General features: G+C 42.4%; 1 protein-coding gene across 1 annotated transcript in view; it reads right to left on the reverse strand.

Annotated features, from left to right (window-relative positions):
- Positions 1–6,258: 6,258 nt before the first annotated feature.
- The window catches only part of PROK2 (prokineticin 2), a 46,793-nt gene continuing 35,379 nt past the window's right edge, over positions 6,259–17,672 (reverse strand). The window contains exon 3 of the mRNA XM_029597604.1: positions 6,259–6,996. Coding sequence (XP_029453464.1) covers positions 6,901–6,996 — 96 coding nt within the window. The 3' untranslated portion in view covers positions 6,259–6,900. The remainder of the gene's footprint in view (positions 6,997–17,672) is intronic.

The raw sequence follows: 17,672 nt of genomic DNA on the forward strand, positions 1-17,672 counted from the left end.
AACTTGCGGAGCCTATTTCCTCAGTAGAGGTACAATCTTTCAAGTTTCCAAACCTACAGACTGTTCCGCTGGAAATAATTTGGGAGGCACTGACTAAACTTTCATTGCAAGTGGGCCAATTTGTTGGACAACATTAGATTGTCGCCTTCAATATACAAAATCTTTGGGAGCAGTATGAAGTCACCTCTCAACAGGTACAATCACCAGAAACTAAAACCACAGCACTTCCGGAGTCCATAGGGACACTTTCAAAAGGTCATCTTTATTTGTCTAATAAAATTGAGAACTTAGAAAATATCATTAGGAAATTGAATATTAGGCTTATTAACTTTCCGAAAAAGAATATGTTATCTCCAATAAAAATGTTGAGGTCATACCTTCTAGAGGTATTGAAAATTCCTGAAAATTTGATACTTCCTTTTTCCAAGGCTTTTTACTTGCCTATGAAAAATGTTGCACAAGATTTGATAGCATGTCAGCCCTCTTTGGATCTTCTTAACTGCGGAATTGGAAAAACCTCTTGATAAAGCTATATCTCCTTATTGTGTCTATAGCTTTGGATTCTGACTGAGACTATATTCTTAACTATTTTTTTGCAAGAAGGACATTTTGTTTCATGGTTTGAAAGTTCATATCTTACCAGATGTTTCTAAGGCAACACAGGCAAAAAGGAAGAGATTTCTGTTATTATGGCCTGGAGTCCTAGAATTAGGTGCTTTTTTTGTCTTAATTTCCCCTCCAAGTGTATTGTAAAAATTTCATGGGATCAAATATGGGTTTTTTTTGCTCCTGCTCAGTTATCTGTTTTCCTGAATGATAAGCAAGAGAAGAGGAACGGCCCTGAGACTTCTTTCCCTGAAGCAACCTCTTCTCCAACCAATTAATACATTATAGTATAGTATAGGGTCCTATCGGTGTACTGCTATTATTTATGATATGTAAAGTTAATTCTTTATTTTTCCTTTGATCTTGGGATAATCTCCCCCATTTGTGGATTGATAGGGCATGGGGTTATAATTATTATGTTTCAATTTCCTATTTTAGCTTTTAGGGCTGTATTATTAAGTAAAAGCTGTTGCACAATTTTATAAGAGCTTGCTATTAATGCCAGCAGTCAGGGCTTGGTACCAGCATTAACACTTTTGGAAATAAGACCCTGTTAAAGACTAGAGACGACATGGAATCTTGTGGATAACCAGGAGAGAAACTATTGCATATCATGCTGGTCAAGGAGACATTCTGATCTGTTACCATCTTGGAAAGAGTTAGATGATAACATGGCAAACCACCATAATTTTACAATTTCACTGCTCAACCAAATTTCATTTTGACTATCATTGTGAAACGATATCTCTAAAAAATGAGTAAGGGCTGTCAATGCTGGTAGGGGCAAAGATTTTGATGAATTTAAACTTAGAATATTAAGAAGCTCATCATGCTAGTGAGGGAAAGGAATAAACTATTAAAAAAAGCTAATTGCTGCCACCTAGTGCCCATGTGCAATCCTGGACAAGGTTAAATATGCCATTTTGATTAAATGTTGCATATTTTACAAGTATGTACAATTCAGGTTGGCATAGAAAACATTTGAAATGTATGTTCACAATTTTCTCTTGGAGTTGGAGGGTTAATCATCTTGCAAACACTATTATAAATCGAAGAGGCTTGATTTAAAATACTAGGCCAAGAATCTTGCCCAAATCAGAATAGGGTTGGTTTTTTGCTATGGCACATGAAGGAGCAGGTTTTTGGTACATTAAGCCTGATCCTGCTTCTTTCAAGACATTAGCTAGCCAAAGAAAGAAGTTATAATTATGAGGAGTCTATCAATGAATGCTTCTCAAGGTAATCAAAAATGCTTTTGTAAGTTATAACAGTTTGAGGTAATCTATATATGCAGATAATATATTTAGAGGTATTATGGCTTTCTTGAAGACAATAAGCACCACTCTCAATTGTCCATATTTGTTGAAACCATCGGAGTGCTTCTGTTTACCAATATATGCACCCAAACCTAGAAGACTATAGTGAAAATTCTGCCCTAAACTAAAATATCCAATTATTTATTGTGAGGTCAATATTCAAAACTAAACATTTAAATAGCTAATTTGGAGTTAGATGGATAACTTATGAGTTGGATGGATAACTTGCCATTTAGAGAAATAACTTGTGAGTTATCCTTCTAAATGGCTTTGAATATTGACCTCTGTCTAAATATAAAACAAGTGAAATATTAATGAAGATCATTATTGCAAAGAATGACATTAATCATGTAACATGATGATTAATAAATTAAAAAAATAAACAGTTAGATCATAACATTTCATAGTTTGGAAACAGTTAATTTATGTTCCAGGGAGATATATAGTAGAGCAGACTATGCCAAAGCTTTTTAATTAATAGTAATCATCTTTTCTCTAGGCACAATATAAACTGTTTTTATTTCACAAATAACAAAATACATGACCACTTTAGTCAACAGAAAGGCACTTAGCTTGAACAGGAAACAGAGCAATTCTACATCCACACAGGAAGAGAAAGATGAACATGTTAAAGATGAGAATTTATATTTTACACTATTTTCCTTTTTTCAGCACAAGTCTAAAATTTTGGTTCAGGTATGAGACAACAACCCTGTCCAGGTTGGTGCCAACTGGTTGCAGAGGAGGTAGACAACATCCATTCATATATCTTCAAAACAGAGTTAGCAATCAGTGTTGTGCTAGGGCTGCATTTTTTTTCAGTTCTTTACTTCCAATTCTGTTTTTCTAGCCACCTCAACCTGAGAAGCATTCTGGAGTGCTTAAGAAACCAAACATAATGGGAAAGTTAATGGATATTATATGCTAATGATGATTATTCTAGGTTTCACCTTTTTTCTAGCATGTGTTTTTACATAATAACTGAATATATACAGTGACCCACCATTTACTTTGCTGAGTTTACAGCTTTATATTATTATATTTTGAAGAAAAAAATATTGACAAGGAATGCCCTTACTTCAAGGAAGAAGAGGAGTAGCCTAGTGCCTGGAGCGGTAAAGCAGGGATCAAATCCTGCTGCTGCTCTTTGTGACCTTGGGCAAGTCACTTTAGCCTCCATTGCCTCGGGTACAAACTTAGGGGGTCATTTATCAAAATGTGATAAGGCGTTTTCGCATGCGAAAAGCCCCATTAACGCATGCGATAGCACCATATCGTATGGTGCGATGCAAATGCGGAGAGTGGGCTGGGTTAGCCTGTCTGCGAAGAGCTATCGCACAGCCATAACGCCAATTTTAACAACACCTCTTTGAATTGCGTTAGGCTGTGCGGTAAGGTTTCATCGCCTTTTGCGATGTCTCCCGTAAGGCCTATTTCAGGTGAATTGAAGGGCCCAGAGCCTTGGGAGGGGGGGGGGGGGGGGGGAGAGAGAGCGAGAGAGCCTGGCCATAATGTCATCCCCATAGGTAGGTATTTGTATCAAGCTAGGTGGAGAGAACATTGCCCAAATCTCATCTTGGAGTGAGTTTCCTCACTCCGAAGGTCATCTATTCGTACGTGTCACGTAGAATGTCAAAGTGGCCCCTAACCCCCTACACTCATACCTAAACCCCACCTCGAGTTACTAAGTGGGCCATAGGGATACAAATACCTACCTATGGGGATGACATTATGGCCAGGCTCTCTCTCTCTCTCTCTCTCTCTCTTTCTCTCTCTCCCTCCCTCCCTCCCTCTCCCTAATAAAAATGGTCCATCCAGTGGTCATATGCAGGAAATACAACAGGTCTGACACCTATTGCAAATTCTGATAATGTTATCACAATGTGCACTAACTTAGCTCTTCGCATAGGTAATTAGTGCAAATTGCGATAAACTGAATTTTTGCATAAACCACGCCCCTTTTGCAATCACATGCAGTACTTACCGCATTTTGATAAATGCAGGCCTTAGGGCCTCATTTACTAAGCATTTTTTCCAAAAACACAGAATGGGAGAGAAGCCTTAGTAAATCAGGGCTTTATGCTGGAAGCCTTCTGGTGATAAGGAAAATACCTATAGTCCCTAAATGTAATCCATTTCGAAGTACCTGAAAGACGGAATATAAATAAAATCTAAAAAATAAACAAACATTGTTAAGGGGAGGAGGGGAGACAAGTAGAAATGTTTGAGAAACTATGTCTAGAGCAGATTATGCCCTAACTCATAAATAAACTTAAGGCATTTGGGTCTTGGTCTCCAATATCTTTGGAGATCTATGATACACTGTACGACTAGTATACATTGTTTTAGACTTAGCATGAGAACAGAAAGAGAAATTTCATTCTGCTTAATTCATTTTCAAGTTTAGGAACATATTTGCTATTTTCTTACACTGAAAGAAATGTGCAGAACACATAAAAATAAGAATATATTAAAATCAAGTGACATACTGCTATTATTCTGATACAGAATTTTACGCAATCATTTTTTTTCAGCAATTTACATGTTGACACATACTGTATACAATGGCAATATATTAGGCAGTCTGGTACAACAAAATACCCTTTCAATGAAATTTATCATATAAGTGAATAAATATTTTTAGAAGATGTACAACTAGTTTTATGCTGGATTAATATATAAAATCTCTCCAATTAAAATGCTAAAATAAAATTTAGACTAGCATATTTCAAACCTAATTTTTCTGCAATGTCATATAAAAGTGAATCCTGTTTTGATGTGATGATCAGCCTTATCCATTACACCTGCATTATTTTAATACATTCATATAGCTCTATCTAACTAGTAGTACAGCCTCTGCATTTGTCCTGAATACATTGCAATATTATCTATGTGGCCGGACTCTCCAGTTTGCCACTAACTGTCCCTAGGTCCTAGTTGGATATTTCAGCTCTCAAGAGCCTTCCATCCCCTTGCCCTCCTCCCACTTAGGAGAGCTGGGATTGGTTGCTCTTGCCTTTATATCCCAGCTATTTTGTGATTCAGAGTGTGGTTAGTTCAGGACAGACACAGAGCAGGATGTCTGTTTTTAACTCCCTGGTTGAGCCCCCCCCCCCCCCCTCCGCCCCATCAGGCCTTTACTTTTTGGAAGAAGACTTACTCTGTGCACTCCCTGCCAGAGGGTCTTGAGTTGCAGTAAGGAAACCTTTTTCTGGAACTCATGTGGACCTCCTTTTCCAGGGCTGAAGACCAGTGAACCCATTCACCCCATGAATATGGCAAGTACCTGTGACAGGCTCGGCAGCATGAGGCAATTGATGGCCAGAAGGAATCTATTTTTGGAAAGGAATTGTGTTTGACCTTGCTCTTTTGGGGAAGGTCATCCTCGCTTGCCGGACACAGAGGACAGGGGCGGAAGATTGGTGAGCCCATTCACCTCATGAATGTGCAAGCACCTGTGACAGCAGAACACCAGTCCAGGAAGATTTTTGACTGTGAGGAGGTTTTTAACTACTCTTTCTCACTGGGAGCCAGGCTGGTAAAGCAGGTTCTTGTTCCTAAAGACTTTTCAAGTTGAGGAGTCACCATTTAGAACAACTGAAGGAGACAAGTAAGACCTAGAGACTCCCATCCGGATCTCCACCTATATGAGACCAGGATACAGGGCTGGGTGTCCGGGATTGAGCTGAAGACTCAGGCAGGTCAGCTTTTTCTGTGTTAGGAGGGGACCCCTTTCAAAGGTTTCCCGGTAGGCCTCTGAGAAAGCTTTTGTGCACAATTTCCACCACCATGGGAAGCTCTGCTCAGATTGCTGAAAAAAAGGACACCTATCCAAGAGAGACATCCCTATCTGTATTAAATCCAGCTGTAACTGCACATTTATGGATAAGATGGACTTTAATTTGACTCTTAATAAATCAGTAAATTATTTAACACCCAGTGCCTTGTCCTGCCTGGTTTGTCCCAGCAACTCCCTCCATGGGATGCCACAGCTATCAACATACACAGGAATCCACCTACCACTGTCTGGACTATAGACGAAAGTCTCCCTCCATAAAAAGAATCCACCTCTGGGATTGAGAGTACAAGACCTGGGAGGAGTGTTAGCTGGAGAAGCCCCTAAATAAGAAGATAAATAAGTTTGTGTGCCCTTGGGGTAAAAACCCCACTAAGGGTTACATCTGCAAATAGTATTTTTATAATACTAAAAAATTGAAAAAATTCTTATGCTATTTTTAAATCATATTTTTAAATCATATTCAAATTATGAAGGTAATTAAAAATAATGTAAAATCCCAGATCCCAACAAGGCAAAATAAAACCAAACCTGTCACATATGGATGAAATAAGATTGTTTAAGTGTATGAAACACAGAGAAGTAGACTAGGATTTCATGTGCCATGAGCTTGTTTCATTATGACAATTTGAACATTCAAAAAGGAAAATAACCATGTACTATAGAACTAGATGCCATCATTGTCAGCAATGAGAAGACGAGCAATGCAGTTCTACCGCCATAAAACATATCCAGACAAACAAAGACACATTAAGAGTGTGGCTCTTGCCTCTGTAGTACTCTTTTCCTTACAGAGAAAAAAACGAAACTAAGACCCAGCAATTTTTCTAAGCTGGAAGGGTTTCTTATAGGCCACTTGTGGAGGATGATGCATTGAGCAGAATTAAGATATGGTACTGAGGCAATATTTTACAGCACTGCCAGGAGATACGGCTCCACAGTGCTGCAGTCTAACTCTGTTTCATGCACCATTATGCCACCAATGGCATGCAAGGAAGCCCACCAACAGACATGCATGAAAACACTTTAAAAGACAAAAATGGACTATTGTTTTCAAATATTGATTTTTTTTTTCCTATGGTCCATTATCTTTTTTTCCCAGGAGAAAGGGAGACCAGTATTAGCGAACACAACATTTTAAAAAGCCTTAGCTAATAAAAAGTAGTCCTCAATTTCTGAACATTATAAACATCTATATTTGTTTTCTAATATTTTTACACAGTTCAGGTGTGGCAGGCATGGGCAGGTGTGATGCTTTCTCTTCCCAGGAAATGGAACCTAGAAAAAATATTGAAAACTGTTAGGAATAGGAAATACAAAATAAGTAATTTTTTTTTTTTACATAAAAAATAAAGTTTCCTTTTCTATGTAAATTGCTTGAAATTCACTTAACTGTCCTTAGTAGATTAAAAATACTAATATAAATGATTAAACATAAAGAAAAACAAATACAGTACGTGTTTCACAAATCCATTTTACAAGTATACCCACCCTCATCCATAGGAAGCAGCTTTGCTCAAAACTATGCCATAAATTACATCAAGTAGAATGATATTCTGTTGTTTTCTGCTCTCTGTCACTTCAATTGTTACATCAGGGCCAACATGGGCCAATCAGAAACAATGGGGCGGATTTTAAAAGGGTTACGCTGGCCGGACACAGAGGACGCAATACTAGTCCGGAGGCAGGCGCAACTTAAATAATAAAGGTAGGGGGTGGGATTTAGGTAGGGCTGGGAGATGGGGGGGTGGGGGAGAAAGGAACAGGGAAAGCCATCGGGGCTCCCCTAGGGCTCGGCGTGTGCAAGGTGCACAAGTGCCGGGTTGCGCGCCCGAATCTACGCCCATGTGTAGGTTCGAAAATCTGGCCCAATGTGTAGCAGATAATTTGTACCAGTGTTCTGAATGCTGTTTCTTTTATGGGTCTAGCTGTTAGGATTTTTCTCGAGCTACTCAGATTAGGAGGAAAGCTTTCTTAGCTCTTCGTAAAGATGTTTTAGCACTCAGTGCTACGTTTATGTTAAGCTTTCCTTGCAAATGCTTTGTTAAGTTAGCAAATGAGAGTTATGTTTTCTTTGTTCCAGAACAGCTTCAGGCTTTTGTTAATGCTCGGAAAGCTTTAACCTCTAGTCCCATAGGTTCTCTTTAAGAAAGTCTATTATGCTTTAATGATGCAACAAGTAAATCACATAATGCCTTTTTCCTCATATTGGTTATTCTTTGTTTTTTCTCCTTTTTTTCCTGTCCCCTTTGTCTCTTTGATGGTGGATAAAATTAAGTATAGATTTCCTTTGTACTATATAATTTCCTTTATTTTTTCTCTTTTTCTCTGTTTCTGTACAAAATGTATTCTGTGCAATTATTGTTAAAATTCATAAATAAAGAATTTTTAAAAAAAAGTGTTCTGAATAGTGCTAATCTGAGTCATCAGGGAAATTGTATACTCTGATTTATGATTCTTCAGTCTAGGTCAGGGCTTCCCAAACGTTTACACAATGCACCTCTATTTTAGCACTTAAAAATTTACATGATCCCAGAAGATGACCATAACAAATTAGGAGAAGTGTGGTCCTCCTCACCCTCCCTGCACTCCAGCTGATCCACTCTCTTAACCTCCAACCCTTCCAGAAGACCTCCTCTCTTAACCTCTTCCCTCCAGCAGACCCTCTCTCTCAACTTCTGCTCCTGTCATCTCCCAAGCCCATCCAGACCTTTTCACAGCCATTCAGCTGATTCTCTCCTCCTCCCCCAAAACCTTCTTATAATCTCAAATGATCCTCTGTCACCTTCTCTTATTAATCCCATCCTCTATTCCCTCATTCTCATCCCCCATCCCCTCTCTCACCTCTCAGCATCTTCTCCTCCCCTCTAACCCTTCTCACATCATTCCCCAGCTGATCTCACCCCTCACTTCCACTAATGCTGCTGGCACCTAAAGAGTGCTGCCATTTGAGACACTTGCGATTCCAAATGAAGGTTTTGTGACCCCCATCTGGGATCCTAACCACGAGTTTGGAAAGCCCTGCTCTAGGTATACAGGGGGCAATACAAGGTTGCCAACTCATGAAAATGATTTGGGGGAGTTTTTTCACACCAACAGTCTGCTAGATTTTTTTCAATTTCCTCCTGTTCCCTCCAGCTCAATCGCAACCAGAGCCTGGATCTGGTAACCATGAGCCTTCATTTGTAACTACCAAGGGATTTTCCCCCCTCCCCCTATTTTATATTTCTTCCCCTCACTACTAAACGCACCCAGTCTAGCCATTGCGGTGATGGCCCTGCACAGGGAGCCATGCACCCGGGTTCCTTCCACAACCCAATAACCACAAGCCCTGAAGCTGGCCACTAGGCATCACTCTTAAGCAATGACGGTAACTGCCTCCCCCCATCATCAGGTGAACAATGCCTCATCCCCAGTTAACCTAAGGAGCTGAAGGTCTGAGCAGGAATTGAACTGTCACAAGACTGGCCCTTTGTAATGTATGGTTAGAATGTTTGACATACAGCATGTTTTGCCATAAAATGTTCTGTTCTTAGGGATTCTTATGTAAATAAAATGCACTATGCTTGTCATTTCTTTTCATAAGTTACTAAAAATAGGTTTAAATTTACACTATTATCCTGAGAAATTAAGAGACTGGTAGTCAATTTACTAAAATTAGTTTTACTCCAATAAAGCATGAAGGCTAAATTACTTATTGCACAGTTAAAAACAAAAAAGGTATTTGCAAATCAAGAGGCAACACCAGTAGAAGTAGAGAATTACTAATAATTCTTTAGTTCGGTATAATAAAAATACAGAGTAAAGATATCTCTGGAGTCATCTGAAGTCATCTTTTGTTGCGTTTGGCAGTCTGTGGGTCTCCCTGCACTTACCTGCGGTCTGAGTCTCTGTCACCGATTCCAGAGACTGCCAAGGACTTCTCAGGCAGCTGCATTCAGACAGGCTCAACATCGACACGCGGAAGGACACCACCAGTTCTTCTCATGGCCACCCCTAGGCATGCGCATGCCCGACATCATCAATCTTAGAGGGCCTGTGGCGGGAAATCGCATGGATGGCCTCACAAGCCCTGGCCTATAAAAGGCCCTCTCTTCCTTCAGTCCTCGTCTTGGCAACAGATTTCCCTACAGTGTGTGAGTCGCCTCAGTGTTCCCTGCCTTCGTTCAAGCCCCTGCATTCTGTGTCTTCAGTTCCAGTGATCCCCGTCGTCTTCAGTTCCTGTGGGCCTTGTCTTTGTCTTCTGTTCTTCTACTTGTTCCTTACCTGCTTGTGCTGCTTCTCGCCTTCCTGCCCTGTCTATCCATTCCTTCTGGCCTACAGGTGGATAACCTGGTATTGACCCCGCCTGACTCCTGGACATTCTCGCTTGCGACCTGTCGCTAATCACTGCCTGACTCCTGGACTCTCCTGACTGCTGCTTGCCTCCAACCATAGTCTGCCTTTGAATATGCTTCATCTTCTCCTGCTCCAACCCGGCTTCGTTAACGGATCTCTCCAGCAGAGGCCCCCAACTAAGACCTACTGGCCCCAACACCCAAAGGCTCAACCCAAGGGGAAAGTGGGCTGGTAAAGGCAAGCTCTAGTTGGGCCTCTTCCTCATCTGGGTCTGCCTGCTGACTGTGGGGACCTGCAGGACTTCTCTGTGCAGGTTGTGCCAACCCCGCCTCAGCCTAAGGGCTCATGCCTGCAACATTTTTGTTACATGGATTGCTAGAAGTAATTTTTTTTTTGTTTTATTGTATGATCCTGCAGTTGATGCTGGTTGCACACAGAATGAGCACTGTTCAATGTATTATACATTTTAGGTAAGGAATCACTTTGATTAAGAGGTTCACTGTTGCAATCCTTTTTTTGGTAGTAATTACTCCTTTCAGGGCACACAACTAATTTATATTTTTGGGGGGTTGCTCCAGCTAGCAATTCCATCCCATGCTTGACTCTCAATCCCTTGGGGGGATTCTGTTTATTGGGGATAAGCTCTCATTTGTGGCCCAGATGATGCTGTGCTACTCCCAGTGTGGGAAGACTGTAGGTGCTTCTCATGAAGTGAGAGGCAGTAATGAATAGACAGGACCAGGCTCTGACTGTTAAATAAAAGTTTACTGAGTCGTACTCATAAATTAAAGTTCATTGTCCAGAAATGTGAATTTGCATCTGACGATACATTAGTGATTTTCCTCTGTAGGTAGGGATCCTTTATTCAGACCTCTGGGTAGAGCCCTTGGTGATATTTAATGCGCTAACTCTCCCAGCGGCTATCCAGGAATCCTAGTGGAGGGGTCCCCAACTTTACTGGAAAAATCCTACCTTAGTTCATCTTCTTCCTCGGACACCCTGCCCGCCAGATACAAGTTAGCAGCAGAGGCGGCTGGAAGTCAGCGGCAGGCTCTTGCGGCCCCAGGCGTACCCAAAACCTCATTCCCTCCTCCGAGTGGCAGCCTCCTCATGCTCATTCCCTCCCCTCCCTCTTGGGTCACCCAAGAGGAGTCTGGATGGAGGTGTGTTCCATAGCATCATGTGGGTACGCCCTAGCCTAGGAGGAAGTCAAAGCGTCCAGCTCAGCGCAGCAGGGCCAGGAAGGCGCAAGAATTGGTGTCTGTGGCTCAGCGGTCACCGCTGCCAGTGAAGGGGTTGGTGTATGGAGCCACTGCAACCAACACCAGACCCTGAAGCAGCATTTTTCTCACGCGGCGACATCAGTAGCTGCTTCCCGCTCACCTGCCTCGGAGTGCCAACGGGAGGCAGCACAGGGACTTTCCACCCCTGCCTCCAGCTCGACTCCCCTCATGCTGGTCCCACAGTAAAATGTAATTTAAAAAACAAAACAAAACACACAGTTGGGGGTCTTCCAGCCCCTTCCCACACCAAAGCACACCACCTTTGGGTCAGGAGCAGGAATCAACTTGGATTCAGTTTATTTTGGGGCCACCATGCTTGTTGAATTCTCTCTCCATACCTGGGAACTTTGAGTTGTGGTCACCCTGAGATTGCTGTTGATTAGCAGAGGGTGGGGGGAGGGGAAGGAATGGACTAATATGTAATGAGCTTTTTCTCTTCCACTGCCCCCCATCCAACTAATCCACAATTGTTTCTCCCACCCATCACCTGTCCCGCCTCCTGAGATGACCCAGCATACTTCCCCTTCATCTCTCCCTGACCTCAGCATGTTTTTTGCTCCCTCCCCGTATAAGTCTCAGCTCCATGACTTATGCATTCTCACTCGACCCTTAGCTGAGTGATTCCCAAGTTCTGGAATCACAGCTGCAGACTGAGTTTTGTGTGAGTTGCAGCCCCTCTCCAGCTTCTCCCCACATGCTGTTTGCAGTGTCTACTCTAGGCTCGCTGTTCTCTGCAGGCTTACTGAGAAAGTGGAGTGGCTGAGCTCTACACAGAGAGACCTTGAGAGTTTTAGTGCTTCCCTGAGACCCTGCATTTGATGCAAATTTCGAGTCTCAGGGGGAAATCCTGAGAGTTCCCAAGTATGCCTCCCTCCCTGACCACCAGTCAGGCCGATACAGTACAGTGCACTTGTTGCGACCGTCGCTGCTCGACGCCCTCACTCCGCCCTCTCTACCTCTGTGGCGACTCCCTCTGGGTCTGATGGATGGCTGGCTGCCGTGGCGTCTCCATGCCGTCTCCCTCCAGCGTCCCCGGACCGGCTCGACGTTGCAGATCCATGTTGCCTGAAGACTTAAGGCGCGCGCGCTCTGATTGAACTACCAACAAGAGCACGAACCTCAGGGGTGTCCCCCTGAGATGACGTCATCCGCTTCCAATATTTAAAGGTCTCTATTTTGCTAACAAACTGAGTTAGCAAGGACTCGCTTCGGCTGTCCAAAGCTACTCTGCCTCCTCGGACTTACCAGAGGTACCCGCTCCTCGGGGGCCTCGCTCTTTTCTTTCTTTCAGATTACAGATAGGAACCGGTACTCACTCCTGGAGAGCCCATGTTCCTGGACACTCTGAAGATTTGCTACTGCTTGGAAGCTATCGCTGTTACAAACAATTGTGAGTTACCATCTCTCTCTCAGAGCTTTCCCTGGAACCAGGTGCTCACTCCTCGAGGGCCTAAACCTTTCCAGCTCCTGAGCTTCCTTGAGACCTTATGTGAGTTTTGTTATCTAGTTCTGTTCATGAACTCTGCCTACTCTGCCTACTCACTTTCTACAGTTTCTCAACAGCTCAGCCTTCCTGGATCGCTGTTCCAGTACCTGAGGGACTACAGCCCTGCCGGGCATACCTGCTCACTACTGCCACCTCTGGTGGTTTTCAAAAACCTGTTTAATAAAAGAACTAATGTGTGTCTGTCTCCATACTCAAGCCTAGCCGATGGTCCCTCTCGGGATATCCTCCCGGGGCGTGGTCATCTGCCACCGGCCCAAGGATTCACCTACAATATATCAGATTCATTACAGATTGCTACTCCTTAGCAAGACGATATCTGAGACACTACAAGATTGCTACCTCACAGCTCCATCACAGAGCTTTCCTAACAGATTGCTGCTCCTATCTGATTGCTCCTCCCATCAGATAGCAGATCTATTACAGACTGCTAATTCCTCCCTCCTTCAGGAGTCCGCAACACAGATTCCTAACAGCGTTCTGGTGGAGCGCACTGTTAACCCGCATTTGGCCGCGCTTTTGACGTGCTAGCTTTACCCCTTATTCAGTAAGGGGTAATAGCGCGTCGAAAACACGCGTCCAACCCCCCCCCCCCTGAGAATAATAGCACCCGCAACATGCAAATGCATGTTGCGGCACTATTAGTCATTCCCGCACGATACAGTAAGTAAAATATGCAGTCAAGCCGCACATTTTACTTTAAGAAATTAGCGCCTACCCAAAGGTAGGCGTTAATTTCTGCTGGCGCCGGGGAAGTGCACAGAAAAGTAGTAAAAACTGCTTTTCTGTGCACCCTCTGACTTAATATTATTTATTTATTTAGAATTTTTATATACCGAAGTTCTTGTAAGAGATACAAATCAATCCGGTTTACATGGAACAGAGAAACAGAAAAATGCCCAAGGCCTAAGAAGAGGCCCTAGGTTTTACATAAAACAATTGAACAATTGAACAGGACAACTCCATAAAAAACAATTAAAAAAACAATTGAACAGTAAATCAATCTCTCTGAGATATAAAAACATGCCAAAGGGCTATAAATAGAATACATTAGAAAACGATTTGAACAAATTAAATCACATTATACAGAAAAATGTAGCGGTTTTACGTAAACGATTGAACGATGTGGTAGGGAGGGAAGCATGTGATAAGAGCGTAAATATGACATGAAATAGAGCTGGCATTAGAGAGAATAACTGGACTTAAGTAAGTTCCTGAACTGAGGGTTGCTGATGGAGAGTTCGTGCTACTGCTTGACTATGAATTCAAATATAGTAGGGAGGGATACTAAATAATGAACACGAGGATTCGGTGGAGATAACCAATTGGGTTTTGCTTAAGTGTCTGGGAAAGCTTGGCTGAAGAGCCAGGTTTTTAGCTTTTTTTTAAACACCGGATGGCTAGGTTCAAGTCGTAGGTCTGGGGGGAGAGCATTCCATTGGTGGGGTCCTGCAGCAGATAGAGCTTGTTTCCTAAGTGAAGTTTTTGCAGGCGGTGCATACAGTGTGCCTTTATAAGCATTTCTGATGGGTCTGGAGGATGTGTGCGGTCGAAGTTGTGACTTTAAGTTGATGGGAGAAATGTTGTGAATTGCTTTATGAATGATGGTAAGGACTTTGAAGAGAATCCTGTACTTGATAGGTAGCCAGTGTAGGTTGCAGAGAATGGGGGTGATATGTTCTCTTTTGTTGGAGTTTGTAAGGATTCTGGCGGCGGCGGCGTTCTGGACCATCTGTAAGGGTTTGATTGAGTTGGAGGGGAGTCCGAGTATGAGAGAGTTGCAATAGTCAATTTTTCTTAGGACAATGGATTGTAGTACTAGGCGGAAGTCGTTGAAGTGAAGGAGAGGTTTTAACTTTTTAAGGACTTGCAATTTGTAAAAGCAGTCCTTTGTGGTGGTGTTTATGAATTTTTTTAGATTTAGTTGGTTGTCCAGCCATGCTCCTAGATTCCTGACATCTGGTGAGAAATTAATGTTTAAGCTTGTGGTTTGAGCGATGCTTGCTGGGTTGGTGAGGGAGTCGTGGTTTTATTGGCGTTCAGCACTAAGTTGAGGCTGGAGAGTAGGTGTTTGATTGGTTGAAGGCAGTCATTCCAGTAGGTAATAGTTTTTTGCAGGGACTCTGTGATCGGTATGAGAATCTGTATGCCATCCGCATAGAGATAAAAAGTGAGTTTGAGGTTTGAGAGAAGCTGGCAGAGTGGGATGAGGTAGATGTTGAACAGCGTGGGTGAGAGGGAGGAGCCTTGAAGGACTCCCAGGTCTGACTGGACAGGGAGAGATTCTTTATTATTTATCCTTACTTTATAGAGCCTGTTGCACAGGAAGGATTTGAACCAGTTGAGTGCAGAATCTTTGATGCCTATGTTTGCTAGTTGGTCTATGGTATTGTGTGTTTCACCGTGTTGAAAGCTGCAGATAAATCTAAAAGCACCAGCAGGAAGGATTGTTTTTTCTCCAGGTTAAAGAGGATGGTGTCCGTGAGTGAGAGAAGAAGGAATTCGGTGTTTAAAGATTTGCGAAAGCCGTACTGAGCTGGGGAGAGTATGTTGTGATCTTCGAGGTATTCTGAAAGTTGCCTGTTGACCGTTTTTTCCATCAGTTTGGCAATCAAAGGTAAGTTTGCGATGGGCCGGAAGTTAGCTGGGTCCTTTGGAGAGGCGTTTGGTTTTTTTAGAAGCGGTTTGAGAATTGCTAACTTTAACTGGTTGGGTACTATGCCTTGTGATAAAGAGGTATTAATGATTTCCGCTAGTGGTTTTGCGATGGTATTCGGGATGGCGATAAGCAGGTTTGTTGGTAGTGGATCTGAAGGGTGGGAGGACGGTTTGAGTTTCTTGAGGGTATTTTCTATCTCGAGCGCAGAGGTGGGTTTGAAGGACCCTAGACTGAAATTTTGTTGAGGCTGGGTTGTGAGGTGGGGTGATGGTGTGGGGTTGTAGGTTGTAAGAGAACAGGTTAGGTTGGAGATTTTTGACTTGAAGTATTTGGCGAGTTCGTTGGCTTTGTTAAGTGCTTGGTGGTCTGGAATGAAAGGAGGTAATGGTTTGGTAAGTGATGAGACGTATGAGAAAAGTGCCTTTGAGTCGAAGACGAAATTGTGGATTTTTTTGCGTAAAAATCTTTCTTGGTTTTGTGGATGGCGTTTCTGTAGGTGTTGAGGATGGCGATATTAAGTTGGAGGTCCCAAAAGTTAAAAAAAGTTAAAAATTAAAAAAAAAAAAAATTTTAAAATGGGCCTGCGGCTCGCAGGTTGAAAATCGGATGCTCAATTTTGCCACCGTCCGGTTTCCAAACCCGTGGCTGTCAGCGGGCTTGAGAACCGACGCCGGCAAAATTGAACGTCGGCTGTCAAACCCGCTGACAGCCGCCACTCCTGTCCAAAAAGAGGCGCTAGGGACGCGCTAGTGTCCCTAGTGCCCCTTTTTACCGTAGGCCCTAATTTAAATAAATTAATTTACTGAATCGCACGCACAGGAGAGTGGCCTGTGTGCGCGCCAGGAGAGCGGGCGATCGCCTGCTCTCCTGCGATTTTTATTGTATCGGCCCGAATGTAAGTAAAAATATTTTTTTGTTTTATGGAGGGGAGAAGCGTGAGAGAGGGCACATGTGTGAGTCAGGCAGCATGTGTGGGAATGTGTGAGGGAGAGGAGACTGTATGTCAAGGAGTATCTGAGAGCATGTATGTCTGTGTAGGCGCAGATATGTGAGGGAGCATGTGCATATATGGGAGCACATGAAAGAGTGTGAGTCAGGTAGCATGCATGTGTCAGGGAGCCTCTGAGAGCATGACTGTATGTGTGCGGGAGCATGTCTATGAACATCTGACAGAATGTGTGTGTGTTAGTGAGAATGTGCTTGTGAATGACCATATGAGAATATGAATGTGTGTGTATAAGAGAGAGGAGAAATTTTGTGCACACCCCCTTGCCCCCGACTATTTACTATGTATATTATTGTGGAACCTGCCCCAAACTATTTGGAGGGGTGGGATATAAATATTTTTAAATACATAAATAATCCACAACAGTCTCAGGGTGACTGGAATCAAATGTTTCCAGGTATGGAAAGCAGAATATTTTTTTCCTTTACTAGTTTTAATTATTGGAATTTATTTGATGTGCCTGCTGATTTGAAATATTTTATTGGTGTTTGGGACAATTTTAAATATTTTTATATGAGTTTTTAATTATTGGATGATTCTGTTCATCAGCTGTTTTGAAATATTATTTTTATTAATATGATTTTACTGTTATGATTGATGTTTTATATTTCTTGATTCTATTGTTTATAAAGAAAGGTGATGATTCTATTTTTCCATTGTTGCATTGTATACAGCATCTGGCTTGTTGTGGTTTCCATTTCAAGTTTTGTCTGCATGTTTCTATTTATACTTTATGATGTTTATTTTGTATTTGGTGAGGTTCTGTATTTTGATTGTGTAACCAAGGTGAGGTATTCTGCTAGCATGTAGTTTTTGTGTAGCTGCCTGGCTTGTTTTGTCTTCCTAATAGGAGGTATACTGGTGTTCCAGTGCCTGGTGTAATATTTGCAGTGCTGACTTTTCATATGTAGGGCTGTTTCATGGGCGTGTGTGTCACAGAATGAATATGTGTGTGTGTGTGTGTGTGTGTGTGTGAGTGTGAGAGAGAGCCTGTGCACCTATATGAGGGAGAGAGAGCGGGAGTATGTGAGAGAATGAATGTGTAAATGTATGTGTATGAGAGAGAAGATAAAGTTTGTGCAGCCCCCAGCCCACGACAATCTCAGGATGTTCTGAATATGGACCCTTGGACCGAAGGGGAGTTGTTTCTACCTGTAAGAAGAA

Source organism: Rhinatrema bivittatum, chromosome 4 (assembly GCF_901001135.1).
Source record: "Rhinatrema bivittatum chromosome 4, aRhiBiv1.1, whole genome shotgun sequence".
Lineage (NCBI taxonomy): Eukaryota > Metazoa > Chordata > Amphibia > Gymnophiona > Rhinatrematidae > Rhinatrema > Rhinatrema bivittatum.